General features: G+C 43.5%; 1 protein-coding gene across 8 annotated transcripts in view; it reads right to left on the bottom strand.

Moving 5' to 3' along the window:
- Window positions 1-18722, bottom strand: part of EDC3 (enhancer of mRNA decapping 3) — a 67341-nt gene that overhangs the window by 15647 nt on the left and 32972 nt on the right. For 6 of the 8 annotated variants that reach the window (XM_075857808.1, XM_075857809.1, XM_075857807.1 and 3 more), the window contains 2 exons: window positions 15853-16209; window positions 5800-5886 (listed from right to left, as the gene is read on the bottom strand). In XM_075857808.1, the coding sequence (XP_075713923.1) occupies window positions 5800-5886; window positions 15853-16209 (444 nt within the window). The remainder of the gene's footprint in view (window positions 1-5799; window positions 5887-15852; window positions 16210-18722) is intronic. The other 2 variants (XM_075857812.1, XM_075857813.1) reach the window with 1 other exon arrangement.

Here is an 18722-nt window from a genome sequence, read left to right as displayed (position 1 = left end):
GAGAACAAATGATAGGGCATGTTAAAATTCAACATGCCCAATCCTTTTTTCCTTCATATATGCTAAGTAAACGTCGGCCGAACAATCTAATCCATATCAGATGGTCGGCCAGACCTGCTGAAATCAGCCAACGTAAGTCTAATGTGTATAGCCACTTAATTCAGAAGGTGCAGTCAAATCGTGGTTTATTGCCAGGATTGCCGCAAAATCCTGATTAACGGATGTGCTTTAATGTTAATCGAAAAAACAGACCGATTCATACGGAATTTGACAGAAAAAAAACTCCATGTGCCTCCGGAGGTACAGGAGAGGCCGAATCAGGGCCGGACTGGCCATCTGGCAGATGCCAGATGGGCCGGTGAACAGTGGGCCGCCTGCTGGCCGCCCAAACGGTCAGTGTCTCAGACGGCATGGTACAACATTTCTAAGGGGCGGTATAGAAGCTAAGAACTAATGTCCGGCTGTAACAACTAGAATCTGAGATAGTCACGTGTGTGTGTGTGTGTGTGTGTGTGTGTGTGTGTGTGTGTGTGTGTGTGTGTGTGTGTGTGTCGAAATATATGCACCGCAGGTCAATTTATGTTCGGAAATTTTACGCAGCGTGTGGATGAGATTTGTTAAATCTCCCCCACTTTGCTGCTACTGTGTTCTGCTGCGTATTTTCAGTCCGCAATTCGGGATGGAAAATACGCAGCAATTCCGTTACGTGTGGACAAGCCCTATTACAGTAGCAACAGAGTGGATGAGATTTGAACAAATCTCATCCACACGCTGCGTAATGTATAAGCAGAACAAACGCTCAGAAATTTACCTGCGGTGCAGTTTTTTATTCCGCAGCATATCAATTGTATTTGTGTAAATGCTGCTTATTTGTTTCAGGTTTTCCCCATTTAATTCAATGGGGAGGTAAAACCAACAACAAATAGCAGATTTTTTTTTTGGGGGGGGGGGGGGGAGCAGCAATTCCGCTGCACAAAAACGCAGCTCAGAAATCTGTTTCTTCGTCCGGGCCGGCCATCCCAGGGCTGCAGGATGTAGGAGGGAAGCATCGTCCTGGCAAGTATCCATTTTTTTTTCTGCTCAGTTTTCCGCAGCGGCCATTACTGGCCGAAAAACTGCACCACAATTTGGTGCGGTTTTTCAGCTTGAATTCCCTGTGGCGCACAGGGCGGATACGCTGTGTGCTTTTACAGTATGTCCATGCAGTTTTTTGGCAGACGTTAACAATAATTTAAAAACTGCACCGACTTTTGGTAAAACTGCATGTGCTACGTGTTTTACTGGACAATGGTCGTTATGATCTGATTGTTTGCATTAAGACTGGATTCACGCAAGCACATTACGTTCGTAATGGATGGAACGTATTTCGGCCGCATGTCCCGGACCGAACACACTGCAGGGATTCGGGCTCCTAGCATCATAGTTATGTATGATGCTAGGAGTCCCTGCCTCGGTGCAGGACAACTGTCCCGTACTGTAATCATGTTTTCAGTACGGGATAGTAGTTCCACGGAGAGGCAGGGACTCCTAGCATCGTACATAACTATGATGCTAGGAGCCCGGCTCCCTGCAGTGTGTTCGGTCCGAGACTTGCGGCCGAAATACAGTCTGTCCATTACGGACGTAATGTGCTCGTGTGAATCCAGCCTAAAGATTATGTACACCTTTGAAAGGGATTTTTTTTAAATATATATATATATATATATATATATATATATATATAGAGATATATCTATATATAGATATATGTAAAAATGTCAGTCAGTGTATTTTGTGCAACTTTATAATTCGATTTTATTAAAAAAATCTCTTTACTTTTTGAGATAGAGCTGCTCTGTATCCTGTATACAGAGCAGCTGTAACTTACGCTTGATACTGAACACGTCAGGTCTGTGGAACTGATGGGTTCAGTGTCAGCGGGTCCTGTGTGTCTCTGACACCCAGGATCCACCTGTAATAGATCACATCTATGTTACTTAGATGTGATAGATTACATGTGGATACAGTCGACTACTCTATTCCGCCTAAAAAACGGAAGCCTTGCGAAACGGAGACAAACGGAAACCATAAGAAACGGAAGCGTTACCATTGAAATCAATGGTAATGCAAACGGAAAGCTATGGTTTCCGTTTGGTTTCTGTTCGTGGGTTCCCCTGACTGAAAGGTCTGACTGAACCCATGAACGGAACCCCGACGCAGGTGAGAACGAAGCCTAATTATTACTGTATGATCTGTACAGATGGTGGAGGGTACTATTTTTTGGGGTGTAAGCAACTCCCAGTATATCATTACCATTGTTCCGGTCATACTGGAAGCTGCTAACCTGACTTTGCAAATGATCTCTGTACTGAAATGTATTTGTACTGAGCTTGGTTCTGGTGCTGTATTTAAGTACTGAGCTTGTTTCTTGTATTGTATTTATGTACTGAGCTTGGTTCTGGTACTGTGAATAGATGTATGAGCTCAGTTCGTGTGTGTGTGTGTGTGTGTGTGTGTGTGTGTGTGTGTGTGTGTACACTGAGCTTTGTTCTGGTGCTGTATATATGTACTGAGCTTAGTTTCGGTCTGTATATATGTACTGAGCCTGGTTGTGGTGCTGCATTTATTTACTGAGCTTGGTTCTGGATTTATGTACCGATCTCTGTTCTGGTGATGTATATATGTACTAAGCTTGATTCTGGGACCGTATTTATGTAATGAGCTTGGTTCTGTGTATATATATATATATATATATATATATATATATATATATATATATAATATATTTAGAATACAAAATTGCAGAGCAGATGGCATTGTTGCAATTCATTGTATATTTAATGTGAACCTGTCAAGCAGTTTTAACTCCTTGAACCGCCACCATTCAGTAATACATGACCTGACAAGATTTCCAAATATTCCCCTGTATGTTTCTTTCAGATACAGTAAAATCCATAAAATCAACTTTTAAAATAGTGCAGGATATGCTACTCTATTAAGGGTCATGGGTCGGTGCCGCTATCCTTTAGAGTCACATAGTCCTAACTGCAAACCCACCTTTCCATGCTTGGTTGACATCCCCCTGACTGTTATACATCACTACCAGTCTCTTCCAACTTTCTTGGATGCACCATTGCCTTGTACTCCATGAGCACGCACCATTCAGCGAGGTGTACTCTGACCGGCTTCATCGCTGCACCGCGCATGCCAAGGGAGTACAAGGCAATGGAGCAGGCTGGTAGTAATGTAGACCAGTCAGGGGGATGCCAATCAAGATCTGGGGGGCGCCATTTCAATTTTCACCTCAGGCAGCAGAAAAGCTAGAATCGGCCCTGGGTGGAGGCGCCTCTGAAACCAGCCGCCGCCACCACCTCATGCACTAATTGTACCTGCCTTACAATGACTTGCCCCACCAATCAGCGCCTTTCAACGATGCTAGTGGCGCGATGTCATGTGGGACATCATCTACAGGGGGGCTATATGTGGGGCATAATATACAGGGGCTCTATGGGGGCACTATCTATGGGCAGCAGTGTGTGTGTGTGTGTGGGACAGTGTATGGTGCTATTATAATCAGGGACCCACTGTATGGTGCTATTATAATTAGAGGTGTAGTGTATGGATCTATTATATTTAGGGGTACAGTGTGTGTCACCATGAGAATTTTATCTTCGTTTATAGGTGCAGAAATGTTTGAACAGTGAGTAGCTGAAGACATCTGAGCAGCAAACTCTGCAGAAATGGGTCGTGGCCGGGAGAAGTCATCATAGAGGTCTGGACCGGATGGAGAAGAAAAGAGAAAAAGAACAACTAGAATCTGAGATAGTCACCAGTGAGTCACTTAATATAAATGTTTTGTTCGGTCTCTAATCAGTACTGTAGTGACTATGTATGATCTGCAGCGAGATGAGGGGTTGTATGTTTATTTTTTGTGAAACAGCAAAACCCAGCATATCCTTACCATTGTTCGGTCCATGCTGGGAGGTGAAGTTTTATGCCGTACAAACCTGTACGTCAGGGGTTGCACTAAATTGAGCTGTATTTGTGCTGGTGCTATATTTATGTGCTGAGCTTGGTTCTGATGCTGTATATATGTACTGAGCTTTGTTCTGGTGCTGTATATATGTACCGAGCTTGGTTCTCGTGTATATATATGTACTGTGCATTAGTCATAAGTGTGAGTGGTGTGCGTGCGCATGTGTCCTAGGTGTGAGTGGCACGAATGCAGCATGTGTCCAGCTTGTGGGTTGCATCTGTGCGACATGTGTTCAGCATCTGAGTGTCAATAAAAAATTGGATGAATATAAAATTGAAATCATATTATTTCGTTACAGTATGGTGATATTCTAGCATTGTATACTGGTATAATTTGCAATCTTTATACGTCGGTATTAGGGCTTATTCAGACGAACGTATAATACGTCCGTGCTACACGGGATATTTTCACGCGAGTCGCACTGACCTACAGTGACGGAAATAAGTATTTGATCCCTTGCTGATTTTGTAAGTTTGCCCACTGTCAAAGACATGAACAGTCTAGAATTTTTAGGCTCGGTTAATTTTACCAGTGAGAGATAGATTATATAAAATAAAAAAAAGAAGAAAATCACATTGTCAAAATTATATATATTTATTTGCATTGTGCACAGAGAAATAAGTATTTGATCCCTTTGGCAAACAAGACCTAATACTTGGTGGCAAAACCCTTGTTGGCAAGCACAGCAGTCAGACGTTTTTTGTAGTTGATGATGAGGTTTGCACACATGTTAGATGGAATTTTGGCCCACTCCTCTTTGCAGATCATCTGTAAATCATTAAGGTTTCGAGGCTGTCGCTTGGCAACTTGGATCTTCAGCTCCCTCCATAAGTTTTCGATGGGATTAAGGTCTGGAGACTGGCTAGGCCACTCCATGACCTTAATGTGCTTCTTTTTGAGCCACTCCTTTGTTTCCTTGGCTGTATGTTTCGGGTCATTGTCGTGCTTGAAGACCCAGCCACGAGCCAGTTTTAATGTCCTGGTGGAGGGAAGGAGGTTGTCACTCAGGATTTGACGGTACATGGCTCCATCCATTCCCCCATTGATGCGGTGAAGTAGTCCTGTGCCCTTAGCAGAGAAACACCCCCAAAACATAATGTTTCCACCTCCATGCTTGACAGTGGGGACGGTGTTCTTTGGGTCATAGGCAGCATTTCTCTTCCTCCAAACACGGCGAGTTGAGTTAATGCCAAAGAGCTCAATTTTAGTCTCATCGGACCACAGCACCTTCTCCCAATCACCCCCAGAATCATCCAGATGTACATTTGCAAACTTCAGACGGGCCTGTACATGTGCCTTCCTGAGCAGGGGGACCTTGCGGGCACTGCAGGATTTTAATCCATTACGGCGTAATGTATTACCAATGGCACGGGACACAGAGGCACTTTCGTGTGCCGCGCGTGATGCGCGCTACAGCTGTCAAAACTATGAATAAAAACAGAAAAGCACTACGTGTCAATGATGCCGGCTGCGTGAAAATCACGCAGCCACGCATCATAGGCTGATAACACACGGGCGTTTTTTGCGCGCGCAAAACGCAGTGTTTTTTGCGCGCACAAAATGCACACGCTCGTGTGAATCCGGCCTTAGGCCATGGTCATGCAATCAGGATTTGATTAGGACGAAGTCCCTGATTCCACACCTAAATCCCTTTCAAATCCACTAACATTCTGCATCCATTAACCCATTCAGGACCCAGCCTGTTTTGGCCTTCAGGACACAGCCTATTATTTCAAATCGGACATATGGTACTTTATGTGGTAATAACATCGGAATGCTTTTACCTATCCAAGCGATTCTGAGATTGTTTTCTCGTGACACGTTGTACTTTGTTAGTGAAAAAATTTGGTTGATAATTTTGGTATTTATTTCTGAAAAACACAACAATTTTGGAAAAAATTAGCAAAAATGTGGATTTTTCTAAATTTAAACGTATCTGCTTGTAAAACTGATAGTAATACCACGCAAAATAGTTACTAGTTAACATTTCCCATACGTCTACTTTACATTTGCATCGTTTTTTGAACGTCCTTTTATTTTTCTAGGACGTTACAAGGCTTAGAACTTTAGCAGCAATTTCTCATATTTGAAAGAAAATTTCAAAAGGCCATTTTTTTAGGGACCAGTTCAGTTCTGAAGTGGCTTTGAGGTCCTTATATATTAGAAAATCCCCAGCAGTCACCCCATTTTGAAAACTGCACCCTCAAGGTATTCGAATCAGCATTCACAAAGTGTTTTAGCTCTTTAGGCGTTTCACAGGAATTAAAGCAAAGTAGAGGTGAAATTTACAAAATTTATTTTTTTTGCCGAAATTAATTTCTAGTACATTTGCAACTCAATATTTTATTGCCCAGATTCTGCAGTTTTTAGAAATATCCCACATGTGGCCCCAGTGCACTAACGGATAAACACAGGCCTCAGAATCAAAAAGGAGCACCCTGTGGATTTTGGGCCTCCTTTTTTTAAAAATATATTTTAGGCACCTTGTCAGGTTTGAAGAGGTCTTGTGGGTGCCAAAACAATGAATTAACCCTTTCAGGACTGATCCATTTTTTGCTTTCTTATTTTCGTTTTTCACTCCCCGCCTTCCAAGAGCCATAACTTTTTTCTTTTTCCGTCAGTAGAGTGATGTGAGGGCTTATTTCTTGCGGGAGGAATTGTAGTTTCTATTGACACCATTTAAAGTGGCATAAAATGTACTGGGAAACTGCAAAAAAATTCTTTACAGGCTGAGGCCGGACTCACACGAGCGTGTGCGTTTTGCGCACGCAAAAAACGCAGCATTTTGCGTGCGCAAAAGGAGATCCAGCAGGTTTTACCGGAGAAAAATGCGCAGCATGCTGCACTATTGTGTCCTGTAAAATCACACACACCACGACGGAAAGCCAACGGAACCTAGTAAAGCAGGGGCGGACATACCGCATGTGCAGCCGGTGCAGCTGCACAAGGGCCCCGCGTGGGAAGGGGGCCCGTTCAGTGGCGTAACTACCACAGTAGCAGCCGTAGCAGCTGCTACGGGGCCCGCGGCATGTGGGGGCACGTGTCGCCCTGACAGGCACATTACATTTTATGTACCAGGCCTGGCGGCACGGGCCCCCTCATGCCTAGTAGCATCACAACACTAGGCATGAGGGGAGGGAGGGGGCGGGGGCCCGGTGATAGCCGCCACACTGCACTACCAATCGGGAGGGAGGGGGCGGGTGCCCGGGCCCGGTGATAGCCGCTACACTGCACTGCCAATCTGGCACAGATGAATAGGACAGGACGGCGATGCTGGTGGTAGGAGGAGCGCTCAGGCAGGGGAGAGGACAGGGGGCGGTGCGACGTAAGACTTCGGGCGGCTGGACAGTACAGTCAGGACTGCCGGAGAACTCATAGGATGAGCGGAGGACAGACACAGGACGAGTGGAGGACGTGCAGACTGCAGAGGACAGGTAGATGAAGTTAAAAAGTTCATGTCAGAAGGGAGAAGTTTTTATGTAGAAAAATCTGCCTCATAATTCCTTCCGGAATTTTGAGGCATATTTTGACCTGCCGGTAGAACACTTCCCGCGTTTTTCATTGCGTTTTTTTGTGGCGTTTTTCGGCCATCGGGCCGTGGGCAGGGAAACGCAGCAAAAAACGCATTTTCTGCCTGCCATTGTTGTCAATGGGAAGTCAGAGACAGAAACGCCCGAAGAAAGGGCATTGCGCTTCTTTTTCCCGCATGCGGTTTTTACTGCTCGCAGGAAAAATTTCATGGATTTCAATGGGAGGCACTTTCTGACGTTTTTCGCGAAAAAAACCTCAGTGTGAACTCCCCCTAACACAGGGGCGTAACTACTGCTATAGCAGCCGTAGCGGCTGCTACGGGGCCGCGGCATGAGGGGGCCCGCGTCACCTGCCGGCACGGGCCCCCACCTTGGCCGGAATCTCCGCTAGCTGCCGCTATGGCTGCTACAGCGCGATGCCACGGAACACTACGGCAGAGCAGGGAGTATCTCCCCGCTCTGCCATTAAACATAAGACATGTATCCCCTATCCACAGGATAGGGGATACGTGTGTGATCGCTGGCATTGATAGGGAGAACGGGGGACCGAAAGTCCCCTGAAGTTCTCCATCACAAACCTCGGACTTCCGGGGTCTGTGTCGGCAGCTCCGTAGAAATGAATGGAGCGCCGGTCACACTTGAGCTGCGCAGACACCGGAAGTCAGAGGTGAGTGATGGAGAACTTCGGGGGACTTTCGGTCCCCCGCTCTCCCTATCAATGCCAGCGATCACACATGTATCCCCTATCCTGTGGATAGGGGATACATGTCTTTTGTCTTTTCACACTGTAGGTCGCATTTTTTTGAGTGATTGGGGGTGTATGGCGTTCCCTACAGGGGGGGGGCTGTATAGCGTTCCCTACAGGGGGGGCTGTAAGGCGTTCCCTACAGGGGGGGCTGTATAGCGTTCCCTACAGGGGGGGCTGTATAGCGTTCCCTACAGGGGGGTCTGTATGGCGTTCCCTAAAGGGGGGTCTGTATGGCGTTCCCTACAGGGGGGGGCTGTATGACTTTCCCTACAGACCCCCCCTGTAGGGAACGCCATACAGAACCCCTGTAGATAACGCCATACAGACCCCACTGTAGATAACGCCATAAAGTCCCCCCTGTAGATAACACCATACAGCCCCCTGTAGATAACGCCATACAGCCCCCCTGTAGATAACGCCATACAGCCCCCTCTGTAGATAGCGCCATACAGTCCCCCCTGTAGATAGCGCCATACAGTCCCCCCTGTAGATAGCGCCATACAGTCCCCCCTGTAGATAGCGCCATACAGTCCCCCCTGTAGATAGCGCCATACAGTCCCCCCTGTAGATAGCGCCATACAGTCCCCCCTGTAGATAGCGCCATACAGACCCCCCTGTAGATAGCGCCATACAGACCCCTCTGTAGATAGCGCCATACAGTCCCCCCTGTAGATAACGCCATACAGCCCCCTCTGTTGATAGCGCCATACAGTCCCCCCTGTAGATAACGCCATACAGCCCCCTCTGTAGATATCTTGAGATTCAGTCCTGCTTGATAGGTAACAGTGCAGTAAGCTAAGCATGATAAGATCATCTAAATTATTGCATCTCAGTTGCATGAGTGCTTTGTGTTATATTCAATGATTCAATTTAACCTAAGTCTCTAAATGTGGGCAAAGAAAATAAAAAAACTATACTCACCTCCTCCCTCGCCTCCGTTCACCCGCCGCAGCCCCCATCCTCCTGTCTCGGTCTGTGTTACAAGTGTACAAGGCTGCACTGGTGACGCGCTGCCGATGGCACGTGACCGCTGCTGCCAATAACTCCTCATTGGTGTGCTGCTGAGGACAGTAGTTCCACAGCAAATCGCTGTTGAGGGCATTGATTGGCTGCAGCGGTCATGTGCCATCGACCGCGCGTCACCACAGCAGCTTTGTAAACACAGAAAGGGATAGGGGCTGCGGAGGGGGAACGGAGGCGCCGGAGGAGGTGAGTATAGGTTTTTCATTTTCTTTGCCCACATTTAGGGACTTAGTTTAGATAAGAATTTAACCCGGAAAAAAATGTGTTACTTGTGTTCTAAACTGGTAATAAAATGTACAATATAAATCTTCCTTCATAATTTTTATTAGTAAGGTTTATTTTTATATGCATATATATGTTTAGGTAACTTTGTCGGTATTGGGGGGGGGGGGCGGGGGGGCCCTGGCACATTATCTGCACAGGGGCCTTTTGCAGTCTGTGTCCGCCACTGTAGTAAAGTCAATGGGTTCCATCGGCAACCGAGGGTGTCCTTTGGTTCAGTTATTGTGCGGAAATATATATATATATATATATATATATATATATATATATATATATAGAAGAAAAAAAGTGAAAAGCAGCACAGCTACAGCAGTGGGTGCAAACCTCCTGGGTTGAGACTAGGGACCCTTGAGAATACAAAAGTTCAAATGAAGAGGCAGCACTCCAGGGAAATTGGTGAAAAAAGGTGATATTCACCCCCCAGGCAGGCAACGTTTCGATCCGTCTCAATGTGATCTTTGTCAAGCGTATATATATATATATATATATATATATATATATATATATATATATATATATATATATATATATATATTATACTTTTCTCTTGCCTTCTCTCAATCAGTCGCCTTCTCTCTGAAACAGTGACACAGTGAAGGAGGCTGAGAGTAGAGGACAGGCGTGAAAAGTTTATTTACAAACAAACTTCTCAGAGATCACCATGATTCATTCATTATGATGATCACATGCTCAGAAGCCGAACCAATTGGTTCGGCTATCAGTGAGCAGGTTGCTGGGGACACGCACACCCCCGGCGTCAGAGCGCTCTCCCCAGCGCTATGCCGGCAGAAGCAGAGAACTGTAGATTCACGCCCTGGCTGCATGGGGCATATGCGGCTAGGACGTGAATCTACAGATTGGCCGCGTGAAGGGCTTAATGATAGCAAACAAAATAGGAATCTGTTATTAAGTGTAATTACATCATGTATAACACCTTGCGTGCCATACAGCACTATTCTGCTGCATGCTCACACTATAACAGGATGGACACTTCCCGGAACTGGCAGGCATAGTATTTAACTTATTAACTTTTGCCAAAGTGAACCAGTCCATTGCATTTAACCTAATGGAGCGCCGAGAGAGTGAATGAGGAACTCCAGTCACGCAATGAGGGAGAATCTAAAGCTAATGTTTACACTTTTAATTACTGAATGACATATGTGCGAGTGAAGAAGGAACACCTCCTGTCTCACACACACGCGAGGCAATTCTAGTCAAACCACATAAGGGATGTAATATAAACTTTACAGTGGGGTAAAGAGAGGAAACACAGACTCCTCAGGGAGAAGAAAAAGCTGGAAGGTGAAGTTAAACATAAAATATGGAGTTTGGGCAAAGAACTAAATGTTCTTCTAATCAAGCTGAACCTCCGGGACAATGGGGCATGCTGTAGATAGGAAGCTGGGGGGAGGCTTGGCTGCTCAGGAAGCCAAGCAATTAAAGAGGCCCAGAAAGGAGGAGGAGGGAGGGGGAGCAGTTTGAAAAGTTTTACTATGAGATTTTACAGCTGGTAGTGAAGCTAGGCAGATACTGATTGAGCAGCACTCTTAACACGCACCACATGCAAGGCAATCATTCACACTGTGGGAAGGGGCAAGGGTCACTTGTAATACATACAATACTCTAGGAACCCATTTCTGCCTGCAACAATCACATGGATTTAGACATTTTAGATTAAATCAGCCCAAATCCTCATGCACACATCTGTATTAGGGCCCATATTGTACACCCGTGTGCCTCCAATTTTACACGGAGGTTTTTTTTCTCAGGCACTGTTCACATCACATATATGCTCTCCACCAGGCGTATATGCTTGAACATCACAAAAAGGTATTCAAACGGATACCTTGGCGTACCAATTGACTCTAATGGGCCAAACTTCGTAAAAAAAAAAACTAAAAAAAAAGTACACTATTGACTACGTTTGACCGCCTTTATGTCGACATACATTTTCCTTTAATGAAAGAAAACGTTTACTTGACGAATACGTTTTTTTCCCTTATTGTATGTAAACTTTACGTTTGCATATGGTAAACGTTTACATTTTAACACCTTTTTAGTAAAAGAGGAGTTACCTTTCATTGAAATCCTGCCTGTGATGATAATGAGATGACTGCTGAGACGTGATCTCTACAGAACAGGAAGGGTCAGTCTATTGTGAATGGTGGACCCTGTATTATCTATATGTATGTGTTACCTGTCATTGTAATCCTGCCTGTGATGATAATGAGATGACTGCTGAGAAGTGATCTCTACAGCACAGGAAGTGTCAGTCTATTGTGAATGGTGGATCCTATGTTATGTATATGTAGGTGTTTTATTTCATTGTAATCCGGCCTGTGATGATAATGAGATGACTGCTGAGAAGTGATCTCTACAGCACAGGAAGTGTCAGTCTATTGTGAATCCTGTAGTATCTATATGTATGTGTTACCTTTCATTGTAATCTGGCCTGTGATGATAATGAGATGACAAAAGTAGTAATAAATAAGGAAAAAACAAAATGAAAATACAAATCACCCAAAAAATGTTTCTTAAAAGGTAAAAAGTTGATTTAAATAGGTCATTTTCTAATAACCCCTTCCCACATTATCACGTACTTCAAGGGATGGTTCCACTTCCCGCATCCTGATGTGCACGTACGCGATTGTGATCACGAGCACGGCAGTTTACCGTGAAAGCCTTGATGTGAAGGACAGTAAAACTCTGATTGCAACTGTTTAGCCAATTAAATGCGGCGGTCCATAGTGGGCGTGACATTTAAGTGGTTTGACAGAGGGGGGGGCTCCCGATGTCACTCATGGGTGGTCCACGAATGAGATCAACAGCCGTCAATGGTTTGTTATGGCAGCTGTGGGTCTAATAAAGGCCCCCAGGCCTGCCATGACTATATGCCTATTAGGCCGTGCCAGAGTCATAATGCATTGCTATATATATATATATATATATATATATACATACACACATACACACATTATATCAGTGATCAGAAGATCTCACTGTGGAGTCCTCTAGTGGGACAAAGAAAAAATAAATAATGAAATACAGTTAAAGAGGCTCTGTCACCAGATTCTCAAGTCCCTTTCTCCTATTGCATGTGATCGGCGCTGCAATGTAGATAACAGTAACGTGTTGTTTTTTGTTTTTTTTTAAACGTTCATTTTTGGCCAAGTTATGAGCTATTTTATATATATATGCAAATGAGCTGTGAAATGGACAACTGGGCGTGTTTTTATTCGTATGTCCAACTAGGCGTGTATTGTGTTTTTAACTGGGCGTGTTTACTTGTTTTACTAACTGGGCGTTGTGGAGAGAATTGTATGATGCTGACGAATCAGTGACCAATCAGCATCATGCACTCCTCTCCATTCATTTACACAGCAGCATCGTTCTTACTAGAACGATGTGCAGCCACATACACAAGTGTCCTGATAATGAATGCACATGACATCCAGCCTGGACGTCATGTGTATTCAGAATCCTGACACTTCTCAATCTTTTCTCTGAGATTTCCAGCAAGGGAAACGAAATCTCGTTTACCTGGTAATCTCGCGAGATTACGCGCGGATTGCTGGAATCTCACAGAAAAGATTCAGAAGTGTCAGGATTCTGAATACACATGACGTCCAGGCTGGATGTCATGTGCATTCATTATCAGGACACTTGTGTATGTGGCTGCACATCGTTCTAGTAAGAACGATGCTGCTGTGTAAATGAATGGAGAGGAGTGCATGATGCTGATTGGTCACTGATTCGTCAGCATCATACAATTCTCTCCACAACGCCCAGTTAGTAAAACAAGTAAACACGCCCAGTTAAAAACACAATACACGCCTAGTTGGACATACGAATAAAAACACGCCCAGTTGTCCATTTCAAAGCTCATTTGCATATATATATAAAATAGCTCATAACTTGAGAATCTGGTGACAGAGCCTCTTTAAATAAAGTTTATAAAAAAAAAATCTAAAAAGTGCACAGTAAAAATAAAGTAAAACAATTTTTTTCTATAAAAAGTGGTTTTATTTTGTAAAAGTGTAAAATGAAAATAAAAAACACAGGCATGGTATTGCCTCGATGGTAATGACCCGAACAAAAAAAAAATAACAAGTTATTTAAACCGCATAGTGAACGCCATACAAGAAACAACGGCGGAACACCTTGTCCCGCAAAAAACAAGCCCAAATATGGCTACATCGACATATACATATCCAAAAGTTATAATTTTTGTTAAAAAAAGTTTTTCATGTGCAAAAGTTGTAAAACCTATGCATATTTGCTATCGCGGTAATCGTACACACCCATAGACTGTGAGCATTCTGTTCGGTGTAACATGTTTCTTATAAGTCTGGTAATAGGCAGTTTGCCCTTGCACTATAATCGATGTGCAATAGCGGCTTTGTGTTTATATGAATACATGCACTTGCACTTTAACTGGTGTGCAATAGCAGCCTCTATTTATACACATATATGCTCTTAAACTGGTTAACTGACCTGAATAGCGCTGTCTCCCTGAGTCCAGTGCGGTTTTTCGAGGGAGGGGGGGCAGAGATATGGCCCACTGTTGTGTTGGATCCCTATATGCTAATTTACTGTAGTTAATCAGTGTGAGGCAGCTTGAAGGTAGTGGACACTGTTAGCTAACTACAGCAAATTACATGTAGGGAGCCAACACAACAGTGGGCCGTATCTGTGAAGCCAGGGGGGGTTTAGAAAAGACAGGCCTGGAATCAGGGAGAAAGCGCTGTTCAGGTCAGCAAACCAGTTCAACTTAGTAACAGGTCCTATTTAACTGGTGTGCAATAGCAGTCTCTGGCAGATTTATTGGAGTATACAAGATATATTAACAACAATTATCTTTGGAATGTTTATGACATAGATTACTCAGTCCTGCTTCACCCACCTTTTTTTTTGGTTGCCATTAGTATACATTTTTTGTAAAGATTTTGTCAAACTTAATAAAGCCTTTGAATCCTATTTTTTATGATATTTTGGTCTTGCACTACTTTCCTTATTGGTGTTATATCTGACCAAGAGTGGTATCGACCGTATATACTTTTAGCAGGGTTTATCTCCTGCTTGGGTTATTGACCAATATAATAAAGGTAACATGTCATGTACGGCGCACTGCGAGCAGCATAAATGGAAAACGCGAAAAACAATGCTGGAATAGTTTTATTTTTTTTTCAATTCCCTCCCAAAAAAACAAGTTAAGAAAAGGTAATAAGATATATATATATATATATATATATATACATATACACACACATATATATATATATATTCCCAAAAAAGGTGCCAATGAAAAACTCAACTCGTTCTGCAAAAAACAGCCTAGTTATGACTTTTGGAACGCAACAATAAAAAAAAAAAAAAGAAAAATAATGTGTCAGGGAATCACTACTTGAGCAATTCCCAGAGTGCAAATTTATGTAATTGCTATACGAGCAATTCCCTAAAGACAGCTGGAGACTGGATCAAGCGTGCAGGTAAATCAGCTACCTCAAGTCCGTTACCACTCTGGTCAGCAGAGTCTATAGTCCTCACCAGAGCCCACTGGCAGGTTGAATTTGGCTGCATAGAACCCAGGTTGCTTTTACAGAATATGGTGTTGGACAGGAGGTGCAACTGCAGGCAATACCAGAACGGATAACCAGACAAGCCAGAGGGGTAATCAGCAAGCAGAGTACAAAACCAGGAGATACTAAAAGTCCAAACCAGTGAGCAGAGTGTAAATTCATAGACAAGCTGAGTCCAAACAGTCAAGGTGATACAGGGTGTAACCAGGAGCTTGATCAGAAACATGCATACACAAGAGAATCACAAGCAACAAATGAGAAAACGGAACAGATTCAAATACTACACTCTTGGCCCTGATAGGTTGCAGACAGAGAAATGAGATTGGCTCAGCATCTCAAACCAGGCCCACCCAGAAGTTAGGCTAGTAGTCATGACAACCTTAAAGTGACAGATGTTTCCTAACAGAATGTTAGGTCATTAAGGCCAAAATAGGCCTGGTAATTAAGGGGTTAATACAAAACAAACGCTAGAGCAAGATGTGATTAAATTATTAAGAGGCGCACGCTTCTTTTAAAATAAGGGGCCGTCCATGCACCAGAAAGCCAAATCTACGCCAGCTGCGAGCTGGCGTAGATATGCTATAATTTAGGCCAATCACGCTAATTTGTATTAAAGTAAATTTCTTGGATTTTCATTCTCATCTCAGGCTGACACAAATGTGACCAGTTTCTTACCTGTGCAGTACTCCGTGCCACCTGGCTGTGGAACTATAATTCTCCTGTATACAATCGCCTCAGATTCAAGTATGTTTTCATCATGTCTGTATGTTGGGGCTCTTTCACTGGGGGTTCCACGAGACTTTGGCCCACCACCAGCACCGCCTCCTCCACCCTTCCTCTCACGAGCACCTATCTCTTCAAAGACAGCTGCTTTGTCAAAGAGAGCAAGATTTCCTTCAAAATCAAAATCTGTATCTGGAACCTCCTCCAAGTCTTCTCCAAAGCACTCATCATCTCGGGCCTTCAGTTGTCCATTCTTGGGGCCACTCTTCTTAGGGGTTACTTGGTTAGGATATCGACTACTTGATGACCCTAAGTGAAAAAAGGAACAAAGGAACATTGAATAGCAAACTGCTGATGTTAAACAGAATACTTCATAATGGATTTATAGTATACAGATTATGAGAAACTGAATTTTAAGATATATATTAGAAATGTAAATAGCACATTATATACTTGATATTGACATGACTTACATGGATTCAATGTACCCCTTTAACTGTTCTTTTAAAACACATTTCCTACAAACAAATCTGTCTTTCAAGCAGAGCCCAGTAGCAAACACACAAACTGGTGTCCTCAGGGGACCTACAGTAAGTAAGGTCATGTGCTGAGTCACACTACGTACAATAGAATAGAAATTCTAAATTACACAAACTTTACATAAAATTGCAGTATAAAAACGGTTACATGTTTGGTCATGTTGCCATAATATGCACCTCAATGCCATCTCGAACCTGAGAATTTTTTTTCCCCAGGTTTACATTTTTTTAACCCCTTCCCGCTCCTTGACGTACTATTACGGCATGGCAGCTGTATCGTTCGCGCTCCATGCCGTAATAGTACGTCACGGGAGTAACGGCCGTTTCGGCCATCCTCCCGACACATACAGGAGCTGTGACGCTGCTGTCTTGTTCAGCAGCTGTCACAGCTCCTACAGCGGGGACCGATCGCTGTGTCCCCGCTGATTAACCCCTTAAAAGCCGCGTTCTATAGAGATCGCAGCTTTTTAGGGGTTAAGCTGCCATCGCCGGCCTGCTACACGATAGCGGCCGGCGATGGTGACTATGGCAACCGGACACCAAACAATGGCGTCCGGCTATGCCATAGACGGAAGCCTAGTGGGTCCTGACAACGTCAGGACCCACTATGCTTGCTGTCTGTGAGTAGCTGACAGTTCTAATACACTGCACTACGCATGTAGTGCAGTGTATTAGAATAGCGATCAGGGCCTCCTGCCCTCAAGTCCCCTAGTGGGACAAAGTAATAAAGTAAAAAAAAAGTTAAAAAAAGATGTGTAAAAATAAGAAAATAAAAGATTTAAAAGTAATAAAAGTAAAAGTCCCACTTTTTCCCTTATCAGTCATTCATTATTAATAAAAACATATAAACAAACAAATAAACTATACATAATTGGTATCGCCGCGTCCGTAACGGCCTGAACTACAAAATTATTTCATTATTTATCCCGCACGGTGAACGCCGTAAAATAAAATAATAATAAACCGTACCAGAATCACAATTCTTTGGTCACTTCACCTCCCAAAAAATGGAATAAAAAGAGATCAAAAAGTCGCATGTACCTAAAAATGGTACTGATCGAAACTACAGTTCGTAACGCAAAAAATAAGTCCTCGCACGGCGTTATTGATTGAAAAATAAAAACGTTCTGGCTCTTAGAATAAGGTAACACCAAAAGTGAATGATTGTTTACAAAACGTATTTTATTGTGCAAACGCCATAAGACATAAAAAAAAACTATAAACATCTGGTATCGCCGTAATCGTATCGCCCCGCAGAATAAAGTGAATATGTCATTTATAGTGCACGGTGAACGCTGTAAAAAAAAACGAAAAAAAAAACAATCGTACAATTGCTGTTTTTTAGTCACCACGCCACCTAAAAATAGAATAAAAACTGATCAAAAAGTCGCATGCACCCCAAGAAAACTACAATGGATTCCTCAAGGGGTCTAGTTTCCAAATTGGGGTCACTTTTGGGGGGTTCCCAATGTTTTGGCACCACAAGACCTCTTCAAACCGGACATGGTGCCTAATAAAAAAAGAGGCCTCAAAATCCACTAGGTGCTCCTTTGCTTCGGAGGCCGCTGCTTCAGTCCATTACCGCCCGAGGGCCACATGTGGGATATTTCTCAAAGCTGCAGAATCTGGGCAATAAGTATTGAGTTGCGTTTCTCTGATAAATCCTTTTGTGTTATAAAAAAAATGGTATAAAGAGGATTTTCTGACAAAAAAAAAATTTACATTTCACCTCTACTTTGCTCTAAATTTCTGTGAAACACCTAAAGGGTTCATAAACTTTCTAAATGCTGTTGTGAATACTTTGAGGGGTCTAGTTTCTAAAATGGGGTGTTTGATAGGGGTTTCTAATATATGGGCCCCTCAAAGCAACTTCAGAACTGAACTGGAACCTAAAAAAATAAATAAAATGAGGCAATACTTCGCTTCTTACATTATACTGATAATGAGCCGTGCCCACCCTGAGAGGACCCCAGTTTTGACCGTTTGTATAAACGGAGACCCCTATTAGACCGTTTCAGTGCCCGGTTTTCCCAAGCATACACCCCCGAGAAGTGTATTACTATTGATGAGTCCCTGGTACATTTTAAAGGGAGGGTTCAATTCCGCCAGTACCTGCCGGGTAAGAGGGCAAGGTATGGCGTGAAGATGTATAAGCTGTGCGAGAGTGCATCAGGGTATACCTACAGATTTAGGATATATGAAGGAAAGGCCACCCCCAAAACAAACTGCATCCTGGACTACAATAGGTACATGGGAAGGATGGACTTGTCAGATCAAGTCCTG

Source organism: Rhinoderma darwinii, chromosome 3 (assembly GCF_050947455.1).
Source record: "Rhinoderma darwinii isolate aRhiDar2 chromosome 3, aRhiDar2.hap1, whole genome shotgun sequence".
NCBI lineage: Eukaryota > Metazoa > Chordata > Amphibia > Anura > Rhinodermatidae > Rhinoderma > Rhinoderma darwinii.
This window is presented reverse-complemented; position numbering and strand designations above follow the sequence as displayed.